The sequence below is a fragment of the Aptenodytes patagonicus genome, chromosome 2 (genome assembly GCF_965638725.1).
Source record: "Aptenodytes patagonicus chromosome 2, bAptPat1.pri.cur, whole genome shotgun sequence".
Classification (NCBI taxonomy): Eukaryota; Metazoa; Chordata; class Aves; order Sphenisciformes; family Spheniscidae; genus Aptenodytes; species Aptenodytes patagonicus.
In genome coordinates, this window is record NC_134950.1 from 47,242,957 (window position 1) to 47,258,937 (window position 15,981).

Sequence of the window (15,981 nt, forward strand, 5' to 3'; positions counted from 1 at the left end):
CGTGCCGCCCGTGTCGCCCCGCTCTGCTCGGAATGGTCTGGCCGAGGTCTATCCGCGTTTCTCCTGCCTCGGAGTGCACCAGTCCTGATGCCACGGCGTGTCACCCCTCGGCTGGCTGTGTTGGATCCGGCCGGGGGCGGGCCCTTCGCGCCCGCTTCCTCCTCCCTCCGTGCCGCTGCCTGCGCTTGCCGGCCCGGCGCAGCATGGCCGGCGTCCAGGAGTGCCTGCACCAGCTGCACCGCTGCCTGCAGTCCAGCGATGCCGGCAGCGCCGCCCTGCACGGCTACAGCCTGCTCCGCAGCCTCGGGGAGACCTGCCTCACCAGCCTGGCGGGCAGCGCCCAGGGTGCGCCTTCGGGCCCGGCCCGGCCGCGGGGGGTGGCGGCAGGGGCAGGGGCTGGGGGGCCTCAGGGGCTCTGAGCGAGGCCTCAGGGGCTCTGAGCGAGGCCTGGGGCGGCCGTTGCCTCACTGGTGTCTTTAAAACAGCAACTGCTCAGCTCGGGGAGGGCTCGTTAATGTTAGGGGGACACAGACCAGATCGCTGGAGCTGCGGGGCTCTGCCCGCCCGCCCTCCCCTCCCTCCTTGAGTTCTTCACTCAACACGACGCTTGAGGGCTGCCGGCGTCACATAAAAGGTTGATTTCGGGGGAGGGACGATCTCTTGCCCCAAATAAGCGTTTCCCTTGGTAAAAACACGTTGGTGCGTACCCCTCGCTGCCGACCTGTCCCTCGGCCCTGCGCAGGGGGCAGGGGCAGGCCCCAGCGTGAGGTCAGAGGCGCAGGGCCGGGGCCCGAGTCCGTGGGGAGGTCAGAAGCACCCACATCAAGTTGTCTTTCTGGTGACAAGCGTCAGTCCTGTCCGAGGCGTTGAGGCGCCCTCCTGCGCAAGGTGTCGGGCTGAGGGGTGTCCAGCCCTGCCTGCTCTAGAAGGGAAACCGGCCGCCTGACGGTTTGTTTGCTTCCCCGCAGCGCTGCACCTGTCCCTGGTGTTTTCCCAAGGGCATGGCCTGCTCGTCTTTATCCACAGATCCCTCGGCATCGAGGAGGTAAGTTGGTAAACTTTAATTTTTAAAGAAATGTTGAGATAGTGCTATGTGAACAGCATGTTATATTATGCGTGTTAAAACTAAGTTGTTTTTTTTTTTTTTAAACTTTTCAGTTTCGAGATTGCAGGGAAGAAGCACTGAAGTTTCTTTGTGTCTTTATGGAAAAAGTTGGTGACAAAGTTCATCCTTATGCCTGTAATATTAAGGTGGGTAAAGGAAAATTATTTCCTAAAGGTGTCTGCCGAATGGTTGAAACAATTCTGGTGGATCTCATAACGTAACAGATTTGGAACGATCCTTCACCCCTCCCAGTCTGCCTTACCCATCTCTAGTGTTCTTGTTAGAGCTGAAGTAACTTGATTGACATAAAGTGTAATTAATACAGCAGAGAAGTGTGGAGTTGTTTCTTCAACTATAGACTTAATTTTATTAACTTCTCTTTATAGAACATAATAGGTACTGATTTTGAAAATAAGTTACTGATATTGAAAATAGTTAAAATTTTTAATTTATACAGACTAAATTCATAGTTTTAAGTGTAATATTTTAAATGTTTCTGTAGGTGATGGTTAATTTTAAATAGTGATTTTTTAAAAAATTTTTCCTGCAAAGTTGTTACTTTTGCAATATATACAGAAATTGGTGGAAACTGCAATACCTCTAAAAATGCGGTTCCTTGAGTCTAGATTGCTGAATAATACTGTGTTGCTTGTATTGCACCACTGCACTTTCTGATCTCAAATTAGTGGCTACATGTTGTAAGGAATGATAGTACAGAGGCGGAAAATTTGCTATGTGTGCCTTTTACTCCAGAAACTGCACTTTCTTTGCTTGAGCTGGGATTTGTTATGATTGAGCTGGGATTTGTTAAGATGTCAGACAGTGCTGCAGTGTTGTCAGTGAAGCCACTTTCAGGACTGAATATTTTTATTGTTTTAGTCTTTTTTAAAAACCTGAAACTTGTTAGGAACAGATACTTTAAAGAGGTAGATAAGTAGATTGTTATCTTTGAATTCCGTTCTCTACTTACGAGTATTATAATCTCCATTTTCTTTCCTATCTAGCAAACTTGTATTAGTGTTTATACAAAAGAGAGAGCAGCAAAATGTAAAATCCCAGCTCTGGAACTTCTGATTAAGGTAAAATGCATTTTATAAATCTCTTTTATTTCTAGAAAAAGTAGAAAATCTATTGCATTACTATAGTTGTGCTGTATCATGCAGAAAATCTGTAGCCTGGAGTAGCAAGAGAATAGTGATAGTGTAATATTTAGATGTTAGTAAGAGATATGTGTTAACAACAGATTGTCTTCAATATTCCTCCGGTAGGTTGCTTAGATGTAAGCGTGTCATTCCTTCATCTGCTAGAGCAAGACACGATTGTTTTGGGGGCAGTTGCAGATCTTCTCTCTCCCAGTTTATTATGGTTCTTTAAAGAGAAATTTTGCAGTTCAATTGTATTCTTACTTTAAAATATTATGTATTAATATATAATACTATAATATAATATATTAAATACAGTATGTGAAAGGTGGGGAGGAGGAGAAGGGCTTTTTTCCAGAAGTTTTATTACTGCGTGAGACAGTAATTTCATAATGTGCTTCCTTAGAATGCATTAGACCCTTGTTTTGCAAATGCTTTTGCACCTACTTAATTTTGTTTATGAAAAACAAAACTCCCTTCTGAGTTATTCTGAGTCAGTTCTTCTGTGAATTGGATTGGCTTTATAGCAGCAGGGAGAGAAGTACAATATGATAAAGGCTACTGCAGACTTGCTAAGCCTGTGGTCTTGTGGGGGTTTTATATATATTTTTATATATATATAAAAAAAATGCTGTGTATAATTTTCATGTAGATAATCTATGTATAATATGTATAATATAAATTATAAATTATAAATTTTATATTTATACATATATAGGAAGGTAGTTTGTTTTTAAAGTAGATTTCATGCCAGTACTCTTTCCTGGACCAGTCACCTTAAATCTCTTTCACTGAATAGCATACTTCATCTTAAGTTACACATATGAACTATGTGAACTATATGAACAAATCCTAACCAAGTAGGATTGTGGTAGTGATATTAATGATTTTCCTAAATTTTCAATTTTTGTAATCTATCTTAGTTGCTCCAAAGTTTACGACGTTCCTGTCTGATGGAAGAAATGAAAGTTGGGGAGATATTTAATAAATTTTATGGGGAACTTGCCACAAAAAGTAAAGTTCCTGATACAGGTAGGCTTTAGTTTTTCTGTCAATGTCCTTTGTTTTATTTACATTCAGTTTTTGTTGGATTATATCCCATGGAAATGTATAATTTTTATTCCCATGGCCAATGTGTTTAAAAATGGTAGCTGTCGTGTTAGAGCTAGTAAAATTTGTTCAGGTCTTTTGATCGTGATCATGCAGTTACCTGTTTCTTAGCAGACTTGTATATATGTATGAGCTAACATGCGGGAGAAATCATGTAATTGAATTTAGTGGTCGCAGTTCATACTGAATTTAAGCACAGGTCTGGTTTCGGATTCCCGACATAAAAGGGTATTTGTATGTCTAATCTGTTATTATGTCTGATCTGTTATTATTAGTCCCTGAATGCCTAAATCCTGAAAGTAATTCCAGCTTTCTTGTCATTAACCAACTTAACTTTGCTAGGCTCTTAGATTTTTTTGGTTTTCCAGGTTCACTGCTAACTTGGTGTAGCTGAACCTTTGAAGTTACTCTTATACCTGTTTTATAACTATACACCCACATAGCCCTATAACTTTGAGCCTTAAGAGTAGTCCTGGTCCCTCCAGCAGGTGCTCTTATCAAAAGCAGAGGCTGCCTGTCCCTGTCAAAGTTCATGTAAACACCAGCTCGGTTGCTAAAGCTCTTTGTAACCTTATTCCAACCCCGGCCAGTTTTGTCCTTAGAGCTGCAGTTTTAGTGTGATAGTTCCCGCATTGGTCACCCCTAATGTGAGCTGCCTTGCTTAATTATGTTATTTATGATGTTGAGCATACTAATCTGAGCTCTAGTTTGATTGTCTTGGCTAGTTACAGCTGAAATCTTCTCTTGGCAGGTCTAGCCCTCACAAAACTTCCTGTGCCTGCGTAGAACCCTTTAGTCTGAACTCAAGCCTAGAAACTTCTGCTAGCTGTTGGTCTTAACCCTGATGGTACTTAAAAGACCCAGCATAACCTCAAGGCCAACAGCAAACTTGGATTAGTGGTAAATGCTTCCTCAGTGGATATGGCCTTTATTAATCCGTTTTCTAAGCCACGTTTAAAAAGAGTAAATGCGTTTAACTTATTAATGTGAGAGGAGGATGCATCTCACATCATAGTATGTAGATATATGTATGTATGTACATCATAAAGAGCAGTCTTTCCCACATGCTAATCACCAATTAAAATTAAACCATCAGGGATGGTTTTCTCATGGTTGCAAGTTATGTAGGAATTGCAATGGAAATGCAAAATAATGATTTCAGTAATTTAATAATATTAAATTACTTTCTAGTACTGGAGAAGATTTATGAGCTTTTGGGAGTTTTGGGAGAGGTCCAGCCTAGTGACATGATTAACAACTCTGAAAAACTATTCCGAGCTTATTTGGGAGAGCTTAAAACACAGGTATGATTGGAATTTCTTTTCAGACTCTTGCATTGCTTTGGTTTTTTTCCTTTGATGTGTGTAGTGCTGTATGTTGGAATACTATTGTAACTAGTACAATTTGTAGGGATCTAACTGGACAATCATAAATGCTTCCTTAAGGACTGTTAAAGTTTGTATTCTCTGGTTCTGAGAAGCTTTCAAAGTAAAAATTCAAGGCCATCAGTGACAGCGAATTAACCTATTTACTGTGAGAGAAGATGGCACGTGATGATCATTGCAGTAGTGCCCAGGAAAAGTTACATTGCCATGCACTGGTAGTTTCTGATTTGGTCTCTACTAGCTGCAAAATCCATGCACTTCAGGTAAATATCACAGTTCTGCTGAACTTTACCTTCCTATATTCTGCACTTGTAAGACATTAGTTTGTGTTATCTAAGTGTTGCTATGGTTGGTCTTGGTGGAACATATTTCATGCTTTTCAAAGGATTTGTTATGCTTCTGCAGTTAAACTCCCTCCCAAATGATATGAAACTTCTGAGTAGGAGATGTTTCTGTGGGCTTGTGTTCATAGAGGTGGGTGCTGACATAACTAGATTAAGTTGGAATATGTTATTTTACCTACACTTTTAGGAGCTGGGAAGCCTTGATGTAAATTTATCTTAGCTTGAGGATAATATTTTTTTCAATTCCCACTTTTTCTAGATGACATCAGCTACAAGGGGACCCAAGCTACCTGTTGTAGCAGGATGTCTGAGGGGACTAGTTGCACTCATGTACAACTTTACTAAATCTGTGGACGAAGGTATGTTCTTTTTCTATGTGAAAGACAGTTACACAATTTGATATATTTTAATCATTATACAGCCAGCAAGCAGCACCATTTCTTGCTGTGAACTCAGAATGAAAATTTCCCCACTGGTATATGGTTTATGCAAAAGCAAGGCCTATCCAGCTACATGGTCCTTGTCGTCTGTCTTTGTGTGCAGTGGCTTCATCAGTGTGTTTCTGTATGTAAATGTTTGAAGTGCTATTTTCTAACCAGAGATTGGGCAGCTGTGAGATCCACATTGAAGCTGGAATGCGGTTTATACAGAGATATGTTTCCTTTAGAAGAGGCATTGTCTGTTAAAACATGGGTATTCAGAAAAATCAGTGAATATAGATGTACAATTTTTTTTCAAATTTAAGAGTATTTCAGGAAAAAGCATCTCTGCCTCTTGAAATGAGATATGTAAGGCTTTCCAATATTGCTTCTTCATACCAAGCTTTGGATAAAAATATCTTTGTCTTTACCTCTTGTGTGTCAATAGTGAAATACTCATTATTGGATTGTTTCACAGATCCTCAGACTGCAAAGGAGATTTTTGATTATGCAGTGAAGGCAATCAACCCACAGGTAAATCTGCCACGTGTTAATTGTTCCACATAAATGAATTAGCCCTGATGAAGAATAAATCACATATGACAAACCTTTTCTGATATTACAGGTTGATCAGAGACGATACGCAGTACATCTAGGTAAGATTGTACGTTATTTCAGTTTGTGCTGAGGTGGATACCATACCTACAATGGTGTCTTCTGTCTGGAGTTGTTTATTCTCTACTGGCTGTCTTCAGTCTTCTAAGCTGATTGGGGAGCAAAGCTGGTGTACTTTAAGGTGGAATCTGAAGAGTTAAACATGTATTTGGTTAGACTAGGCAAGGTCTAATCAGCTTATGAACAGCAGCATTACACTTGATGCCATTTGGCCCTCTGGAGTAGTACAAAACCCTGGTATGAGAAGGGAATCGTGGTAAGAGTAGAAATTAGAGGAATGTAGCAAATTAGGGAAGAGAAGATGGTGGATTGGGTTAAAGGAAAAAAATAGAAAGAGAAGGGGAATTTCACTGGAAGAAGGAGAAGGAAATTTGGAACAAATGAAGTTCATGAAGAGCATAAGAAATTGGCCTGTGAAATGTGAGTGGCTTATGCAGAAACTGCAAAACTGCAAGGTTTGAGTACTAGACCCCTGGCAACTGCGAAGGGTAAAACCCTCTTTAAAGATAGTCTGCCAAAAAAAAAATTCATTAGGCATCTTGAAATTTCATTTATGCTTATATCTGGGATTGTGAAATTACCTATATTCTGAACTCCCTATTTGTCTGCATTGCAGTTTGTTGGAGGAGGGGACTTGGGCACACATCCTGACCACAGAAACCAAATCCTTGTGAATTGTGCGATCGAGTTTTATTATTTGTAACCAGTAGAGTCCCTTTCTTTTTCACTGTTAATATAAATTACTTCAGAACACAGCTGTGCTTTCCAAATTGGCGTACATTAAAAAAGAGGATTTTGGGGGTTGTTTTTATGCTTAAGTTCTTAATGTTTGCATACTGATACTGTAATGGCTAGAAGAATACATTTTATACCTCCAGTCATGGTAGGTATACCTATCTGAAGTCCTAATGTGGACTTTTGTAGTCTGGTCTGTTTTTGGAATGTGGAATATAAGTCTGGGTTTTAATGAGAATTGTTTTTAAATTGCAGCTGGTTTACAGTTGTTCAGCTGGCATGCTGCTCAGTTTGGTACCTTGCTCCTAGACAACTATGTCTCCCTCTTTGAAGCAATGTGCAAATGGTGTGGCCACACAAATCAGGAGCTGAAGAAAGCCAGTCATTCTGCACTGGATTCGTTCCTCAAGCAGGTATCGTAACTTCACTGAGATCTCTGAGACTAAAGAAAAGTCAAATTTCTTGAGATAGTGGGGATATTTGGTGCTTGGAAGTTCAGTGAATTTCTTTAATAAATAATTATTTTGTTTGAAGTGCTTCATATTATGAGCTAAGAGTCTTCTAAGATTTGCTGTAATTTTTTTGTGGCTTTTCTCATGTTTCTGGAAATCCTGAAATTTTTGTATCTGCTTTACAGATTTCTTTAATGGTAGCTAAGGATGCAGAGCTACACAAGAGCACATTGCAGTTCTTCATGGAGCAGTTCTATGGAATCATCAGAAGAATGGATTCGAGCAACAGAGAGTTGTCCATTGCCATTCGTGGATATGGGCTTTTTGCAGCAGTATGTGCAGGAAACTTACTCTGATAAAGGAGCGTCCTGGATGGATTTAAAGCTAGGATTCATATATCATTCATTTTAGAATTTTACGCAGCTTGTTTTATAGGGAATGCTACTGTTTCTGGATTTAGTGTTGAACTTAATTAGCTACACTGTAAAATACTTTGTGGTTGAAAATTATTAAAACACCTACTGAATTTAGTGGGAGCACTTGAAGCACTGAGGGTTGTGGTTACTTCTGCTTGTGCGCTAGTTCTGAAGTGGAAAAACCAGGGGCTTCATATACAGCTGTCACAAAACTTAAGGATGTGCTTAATCACTTAGGTACAGACAAGACCTCGTTAGCTCTGTCTGCATTTCAGATGGTAGATCCAGGCCAGCTCTGCTCTGGAAGCAGTTCAGATATGCTTCCTGCAGAGCAGGAATCTCAGCCAGAACACTCAAAATGCGCTGCTAACTGCAAGATAGTAGGAGGTAATCTGTGAAACAACTGCAAATGAAAAAAACGAAACCATGCTTATACGTTTATGTGGAGGGCAGATATATTTGTCAGGAGGCACCATTAAGAGCCAACATCCAATTTTTGTCAGTAGTCAATTAAAATAGGAATATAAAAGTAAAGTTAAGGTTCTGTAAAGAAAAGATGGTGTGTATGTATCTGCAGCCTATGTGCTTGACGGTGGTACCCCAACTTTTATATAACAAAATTCTAGACATTCCTTTTTTTTTTCTCTCTCTCAAAGCAAAGATTAGGTTAAATAATCTCAAAGATTATTTAGAGAAGGTTAAGAAATGTGATAGAATAGCTGGTTACTAGCTGAATCCTTCCCATTTTGCTACCTTTTGAGCAGAGTGCATTTGTCTTGTAGAATTTTCAATGTGCTTTGTTGAAACCTAGTCCTCCTCTTCTATGATATGAGCTAGAAAGGAATTGAGTTAAAGGTATTGTTTCCAGAAAAAAATGAAGTATTTCAAATTACTGAATTGAAAGAACCTTGTTAAAAATATCTGTTACAGAACACAGGAAGTTAATTGAAATGGCATAATGTAAATACAGACATAGGATAATACTGCAAATTTTAAGAGGAAAAAGGGATCTTAATGCTCCAATACCTATAAATATTTAATATGTTAAGACACACTAGTAGTTGTTAGCCTGTTTATACTAAATCTTGGCCAAGCATCATGCTAGGTTGTGAGGAAGCAGAGTCTTGCTGCTACTGCAAGTAGTGGCCTTAGCCTGAACACAAGTTCAGTGATTGAGTCAGTTTCAAGGCAGAATATTTCTTTTACTGTCTAATCGCTCAAATAATTTTAAAGTAATAGTTGCAGTTCTACAAACGATAAATGGATAGTCTTAATTTTGTCAGCATGTTTTTAGACAGACTAGATGCAACTTTTAGCCTAACTCTAGTATTCTGTCATTACCTAAATCAGTCCATTCTTTTTCCACGGTCAGTTCCCTACTACAGTTCTTGCCTGTGACCTGGTTCCTTTTCCACAAAGACTGCTTTTTGACCTAGCTCATGCTAAATACTGTGATTTACAAATCATTCTATAGAAATCTGTAAGCATTATTGCTTACCCTCTAGTACTGTTTGGGATGCTTTCCGCTTGTTCGTTAGTTTAGGAGTAGTCTTTATCCTCTGTACAGATCCCAGCACAACAAAAGTTCAGAATTTGGGCTGCTGGGTTAAATGTTAAATAGTAGTAGCCTGTGAATGATAATTGGGTAAGCCACTTACTACTTTAATGCAGCTAGGTCAAAATATAAGTGAATATTAGTATCCATAATGCCATATTGAAGATATTTACAGCCAAACTCCAGTCTTACAGGCTGGATTTGAAATCATGTCACTGAAAGTTCAAGTACTCTTATAGTAAATTACACTGCATCAGTGAACTATTATTTTAGTTCATTGCAGGTACCATGTGTCTCATACATGTAGCAAGTGGAATGCTTAAAGTTAGTTTATTCAGACGTATTGAGTTCCTGGAAAAAATTAAAAGATTATTTTTATTATGGTTCAGTGAAGACTTGGCTGGGTTTTAGTGCTATAGCATATGTTTGCTTGACTGTACAAAGTTGCTAAATCAGTATTTTATTTTCTCTTTCTAAGCCCTGTAAAGCTATACATTCTAAGGATGTTGATGACATGTATGTTGAGCTCCTTCAGCGTTGTAAGGAAATGTACCTCACAGAAGCAGAAGCAGTAGATGACCATCTGTATCAGCTACCAAGTTTCCTCCAGTCCATTGCAAGCGTGATATTCCATATAGATAGAGTAAGTGGAGTATTTAGTCAATTCTTTTTTTGCAGCTAGGGATGTATAAGGAGGTAGTAGCTGTGAACTTACAGGTGTTTCTTTATCTGAAATACGATGACATTTAGGTCCTAGAGGATGGGAAGAATATCAGGAGAATACTTTATTGGATTTTATTTGAGTAAAGAAAATGCACAGAATATACTAGATAAAATGCTACAGTGCATTGTAATGCATGATAGCCAGATCATGCTATCATTGTAACCATGATAGCCAGATGTGAATAGGTTTTTATTTAGTTTAGGTGAAGCTATTTATTTGGACCTAGCCTTATCCTTCTTGTTATGCGTTTATACCACTCTATTGCTGCTTTTTCTTTTGGTACTGATACTTAGCGTGTTCTCTGAGGCTGATACTTTGATTTTCCTGTGATGCTATGCTGTCTGTGTTCTAATGAGGGCTTTCTGGATCCTAGCTGGAGCTGGGAAGTAAGGCTGGGGCAGAGAAGAGACTTCCACTTACATTCTGTATTCAGATTGTTAAGGATGAACAGATTATACTGCTGTGTTGTTATTGTTTAATTAAATTGGTACTTTTCTAATAAGCTTAAGACTGGTTCCACCGAAGCACTAATCTATTCAGGAGCTACTTTCCATAATGCGTTCATAATTCTGTTTGTTTTGTTTGTTTTTTGTTTTTTTTATATCTAAGATGAATTCACTTGCGAAGTCTTTCATTGTTCTCAGAGCAGGTCATGATGTAAACTCTTGTAACGAATCTTGCTGAAATAATTTAGCATAATTCTTCACATTGATACTGAGTTATAATCATTGTCTTTGCATAATGGGTGTTTGTTTTTATTTCTTCTAGGTTCCTGAAGTATACACTCCAGTTCTTGAACATCTAGTTGTGCTGCAGATCAATAGCTTTCCACAATACAGTGAAAAAATGCAGTTAGTCTGTTGCAGATCTATAATAAAGTTATTTCTAGCCTTCTCAGGGAAAGGTCCAGTTCTCTGGAGTTTTATTAGCACTGTGGGTGAGTCTGTGATATTAACTTTGTTGTGTTTTGAGGGGGGGTGTGTTTTTTTGGTTTGGATTTTTTTCCCCTAAATTGATTAACTATTTCTAAGAGAGATAAGTGTAATAGCCATTTGGGATCAAAAATGAAGCTTTTCCCCTCCTCTAATAATGGAGGTTTAGGGTTCTCATTGTGTTATTTTTCAATATCCATTGTTAAATCACTTAAGGAATACATTTAACAACTGTTTTGGATGACAGAGTGGCTATCATCAAGGGCAGGAGAATGTATTTTTGTGATAATCTGTTTAAACATAAGATTTATGTTCCTGCTCTGAAGGATTGTGGGGAGAAAGGGACTTCACAGAAAAATGCACAAAAATCTGTTCAATACCCTTTCAGTTACCCCTACAAAATATCATAGAAAGTAGGGTGAGTGTCATCTCTATTAGAAATGCAATCTTTTTATGCTCTGGAACTTGTACATAGTAAAAATGAAAATTCTAAATATGTCGTTAGTCAGATACAGTCCTGCGAATGTAATAATGAATGTGTCGGCATTGGTAGCTGACAATTCTAGTAGCCTCCAGCATGCTGACATTTCACTATAATGATTTTCAGAAATTATTTTTAATTTCTTTCAGTTATTTATGGTGGCTTTTCTCTATTGCTGTGGCATTTTCATTGTTTTCCATGTTCTTGATTTGGGATCTTAGGAGATCTTAAGTCCATGTCTATGAGAGTCATTGGGAGTTGTTGCCTTTTTTAATACGGGCATTATGGACAATGTCTTGGTCATCACTGCATTCAGACTCAGGAAAAAGTCAAGGCAGTATTGAGAAAAAGTAGTAAGAGGCAAGTTCAGAATTGGTTCCCTGTGAAACATCCTAGAGTTGTGGCTCTGGTTTTGGCTACATTTGTCCTTAAAGAAAAATCTGTGTTCTCTTGCCTCTCCCTCATCCTGACAGAAAGTAGAAAATAGAAGACTGATTTAATTCGTAGCTAACGTAATGAGTGATATGGATTCTGTACCTTTTTAAGTCTGTTCAGGCAATTATTTTTTTTGTTTCAGTGCATCAGGGATTAATCAGAATCTTCTCCAAGCCAATCACGTTTTCAAAGGTAAAATAACTGTTTAAACATATTTATTTCATCTAGCTTCCTAGAATATACATTCCAGTTCTTGAAGATCTAGCCCAGTAAACAGGGGAAGGCCCAAAGAAGCAAAAATAGTACCATCCATTTTGAATTGTGGCTCAGCTGTTACTAGTCTCTGGTCCCTACGTCTGCTCAGCGTAATGAGGATGTGCCTCTTGTACTGAATGAAAAAAATAACAGGAAATAGACTTTTGTTCTCTGCACTTCTTGTTTGCTCAGGTTGTCTGTAACAAAGTAGGTTGTACTTAAAAGTCATCTAGCTTTCTTCCAGGTTAACAAATTTTGGACACTTTAAAAGTTTTACTGAATGTTTGTGTTACGGGAGGATTTTGAAGCTTTTTAATCCTGTGCAGCAGGATAACTATAAAGTTTCTCAAATAACTGACCACTGGAAGGAGAAGAGCTTTAGAGATTTTTGAAAGGAGCTGGTTGTTTTGTGCTCTTTTCAGGTTGGTTGAATGAGAAAGCTAAACGTTTCATGTTTCTATCTGCAGAAGTAATTTTACATTGTGTTTTGGCTTGAGTCAGGTAGTTACATATGCAGTGTTTCTGAAAAATACTGTGTGTCCTTTCAGGATTTTTTTGGAAAAGAAACTTCTGGATTGGAAGACTCACGTGAAGCTGGAGAGGGTGGGAGAGGGAGATGGAAAGTACCAACGTATAAGGACTATCTGTATCTCTTTAGAAGTCTACTGAACTGTGACACAATGAAGGTAAAAGCATAGTTAACATGGAAATACAAAAGGGGACGTAATCCTGAGTCTTATCACTGCTTTTCTAACCCTAGACCTTTTCCAAATGTCATGCTGTAGAACAACTGTTTCCTGGATTTAGTTGGATTTTGTGGCTGATAAATGAATTAAACGGGTGAATTTATAGCTGAGGAATGTCTAAAACCAAATTCTCTGAATCATTCAAATCTTGGTTTGTAAATTCAAGAAATACAGAGTCTCACTGGTGTAGAAATAAGAAATAAGATTTAAGAAGAAATAAGTCTCACTGGTGTTTTGAAACATGAACTTTTTCCTCCTACAAAGGAATGTGTTTTTGAAGATGAAAACTTTCTTACTGCAAATTCACCGCTGCAGTCTCTGAAGCGCTTGCTGTACGATGAACTTATAAAATCTATTTTGAAGATTATTGAGAAGTTGGACCTGACTGTTCAGAAACTGGATGTTAATGAACAGGTGAGACCTGATGACTTGTCCATTAATTTCTGCTGTTGTAGGGGAACCAAAATCACATTCCCTGTTTTGTTTTCATTATGCTTATATACCTCCTCATAGTGTCCTTGAAGTAACGTTCATACTAGTCAAAATGTTTTACTTTATAGTTCTGGGTATTGCATTGCAATGTTAGGAGATGGCAGCATCAGAATCGGAAGAAGTTCACAGAATCTGTGATGCCTACTCTGGCATCCAGTGGTTTTCATTTTTTTACTCGCTTTTTCCTTATGAGCAAGCAACCTATATTATTTCTTTGAATTATTGATGTGTCAATTATTAGTCATTTGGCTGCGTCAGACTAGCTCCTAGCAGCTAGAAAAAGAGGAGGAGACTGTTTATCTGGGAAAAAGGTGTAAATGCTTTCTGTGTTGTCACAGATCCAGTGTTCTTGCTTCAATATTTATTTTCAGGATGAAAATGAAACTGACAGTGCTTTGGTTTGGCCTACTTCTGACCCTGCTTCAAACCTTCAGCCAACGAAGCCAACAGATTTTATTGCCTTTATAAATCTAGTGGAATTCTGCAGGTATTAATATGTTTTTATGTAGTTTGGAGGCTACAAAGTGGTTGGAAGAAATTTGAAGTGAGATTTATTTAAGGTGCCTGTTTCTGACTTATGATGATATAGCATATTTCAAAATGCACAAGCTGATTAGCAGGGAGACAGTAAGAGTGTTTCAGACATCTGGGTCATAGGTAAAAACATCCTAGCTCATCAGCTCGGTTTTTTTAAAGACTACAGGAGACAAGCAATTAGCTTTCATTATGTGGGTGTAATTGTCTTTCAGTATCTGTTGTAACTTTGTGTGTTATACTGACCATCTATACCAAATACTTCAGAGACCAGAAATACAGTCCTCATAAAGTAGTATGGGGCATTAAGTGAAAGGTACAGCATTGTTTACCTGTGAAGGTCCGGTTGATTTCCCCTAGCAATACTGCAGTCTCGGTAATGAAATGTGCTATGTGAGTATGTGTGTTTGTATAAATTTAATAACGAGATGTAATGAGGAAGAAATGGTTTTGCACTGTAAAGCAAAATAAAAATCTTCCTATGCTTGCCTCAGAAGGCAGCATGTAATTATTCCCTCATTGTCTTTGGAGTGACTCTGTTACAGCAATACTTCTCTTTCTTGTACTTACTTGAAAGTTTGACACAAAAAAACCCCAAACAAATATTTTATTCAGTTTCTTTTTTTTTTTTTTTTTTACCCCTGTATGTTTTCTGTGCATCTGTTTTAGAGAGATACTTCCAGAGAAGCATGTTGAATACTTTAACCCTTGGGTATATTCCTTTGGTTATGAGCTTATTACATATTCAACGAGACTACCTCTTATTAGTGGATTCTACAAGCTGCTTTCTGTTACAATGAAAATTGCCAAGAAAATAAAATACTTTGAGGTGAGATCTCTTTTCCCAATGGAGGGGTAACATGTTGTATTAATGATGGTGCAGTTCTTTACATATAGTCATGTGTAATGCTCCTTCCAAAATCCTGAGCTGGGTGAACAGAGGGATAGGAAATACCATTGCAGTGCAGACGGTACAGAAGATAGCTTGGATATCAGAAACAATCTAGCCAGAACAGCAGACACGTGTATGGGTTAATTACTCAACTTCTAATTATACTTGTATTCCAGTCACTGATTTCCACAAGAAATATGATGCACCATTTGCGGTATGGAAGCTATTGTAAAGTGATGGTGCATCATCCCATTGTGTGTGTAGCCCACCACAGAGCCCAGAACTGTCCCTGCTACTGTTGGTCATGGCACCAAGTGAAGCAAATTTGGGAACTCATTGGTATAGGTGCTTGTACTGTAGATGATGTTGTGAATTGCTGTTTTCTTATTCCACCTGCATTCTTGCCACCTGGGCATCCACTATTAGGGATTTTTTTTTTTCTTTTATGGTTTGTTAGATGGGAGAGCAAGGAGAAAATTAAGCCATTGAAAAGTTATTTTTCAGTCCTATGTGTCTTGTTTATTTTGGGTAATACTAAGCATATTCCAAAAAGTTGACTGTCAGTGCACGGTACTAGTGTTAGTTTCTAAGCATTGAGAAAACAAATGTACATTTCAAGTTTTCACCATTTCATACGGGACAGTGATGTATTTATTTTGAGTTCAACTTGTGCTTCATATTTGTACTGTGTAGTACATTTTTTAATACTGTTGACTTGTGGTTTCTGTTTGGTAGGGTGTCAGTCCAAACAGTCTCAGAAAATGTCCTGAAGACCCAGAAAAGAGGTCTTGCTTTGCACTGTTTGTAAAGTTTGGAAAAGAGGTAAGTTATTTTGCTGGCTACCTTTCTTAGTCTGAATATAAGCATAAATGACTCAGTCAAAATTACATCTGAGAAATCTGAGAAATATATGATAGAAGTATTTCAGCTGTTTGAATTACGCAACATAGTGGGTTTTTTCTGTCTGTTTTTTACTTAACGTTGGAAGAGGCGTATTGGTCATTTATTGATGTGCAATTGAGAAATAACTGTATAATTGTGCATTAAATACTGCCTGGTAACCATCTGCAGGTGAATGAGATTCCAGTATTGGGTTTGAGTTGTGTATTTTACCTGGGTAGTGATATACCTAAATCAAGTTCTTGTAAGGTT

General features: G+C 38.4%; 1 protein-coding gene across 1 annotated transcript in view; it reads left to right on the top strand.

The window, feature by feature from the left end:
• Window positions 1-17: 17 nt before the first annotated feature.
• The window catches only part of PRKDC (protein kinase, DNA-activated, catalytic subunit), an 88,284-nt gene continuing 72,320 nt past the window's right edge, over window positions 18-15,981 (top strand). The window contains 21 exon segments of the mRNA XM_076329734.1: window positions 18-138; window positions 141-184; window positions 186-345; window positions 969-1,045; window positions 1,159-1,251; window positions 2,110-2,184; window positions 3,171-3,279; window positions 4,549-4,661; window positions 5,346-5,445; window positions 5,984-6,039; window positions 6,131-6,161; window positions 7,171-7,328; window positions 7,553-7,699; window positions 9,817-9,981; window positions 10,831-10,999; window positions 12,053-12,102; window positions 12,714-12,851; window positions 13,176-13,325; window positions 13,775-13,890; window positions 14,607-14,766; window positions 15,565-15,651. Coding sequence (XP_076185849.1) covers window positions 33-138; window positions 141-184; window positions 186-345; window positions 969-1,045; window positions 1,159-1,251; window positions 2,110-2,184; window positions 3,171-3,279; window positions 4,549-4,661; window positions 5,346-5,445; window positions 5,984-6,039; window positions 6,131-6,161; window positions 7,171-7,328; window positions 7,553-7,699; window positions 9,817-9,981; window positions 10,831-10,999; window positions 12,053-12,102; window positions 12,714-12,851; window positions 13,176-13,325; window positions 13,775-13,890; window positions 14,607-14,766; window positions 15,565-15,651 — 2,304 coding nt within the window. The 5' untranslated portion in view covers window positions 18-32.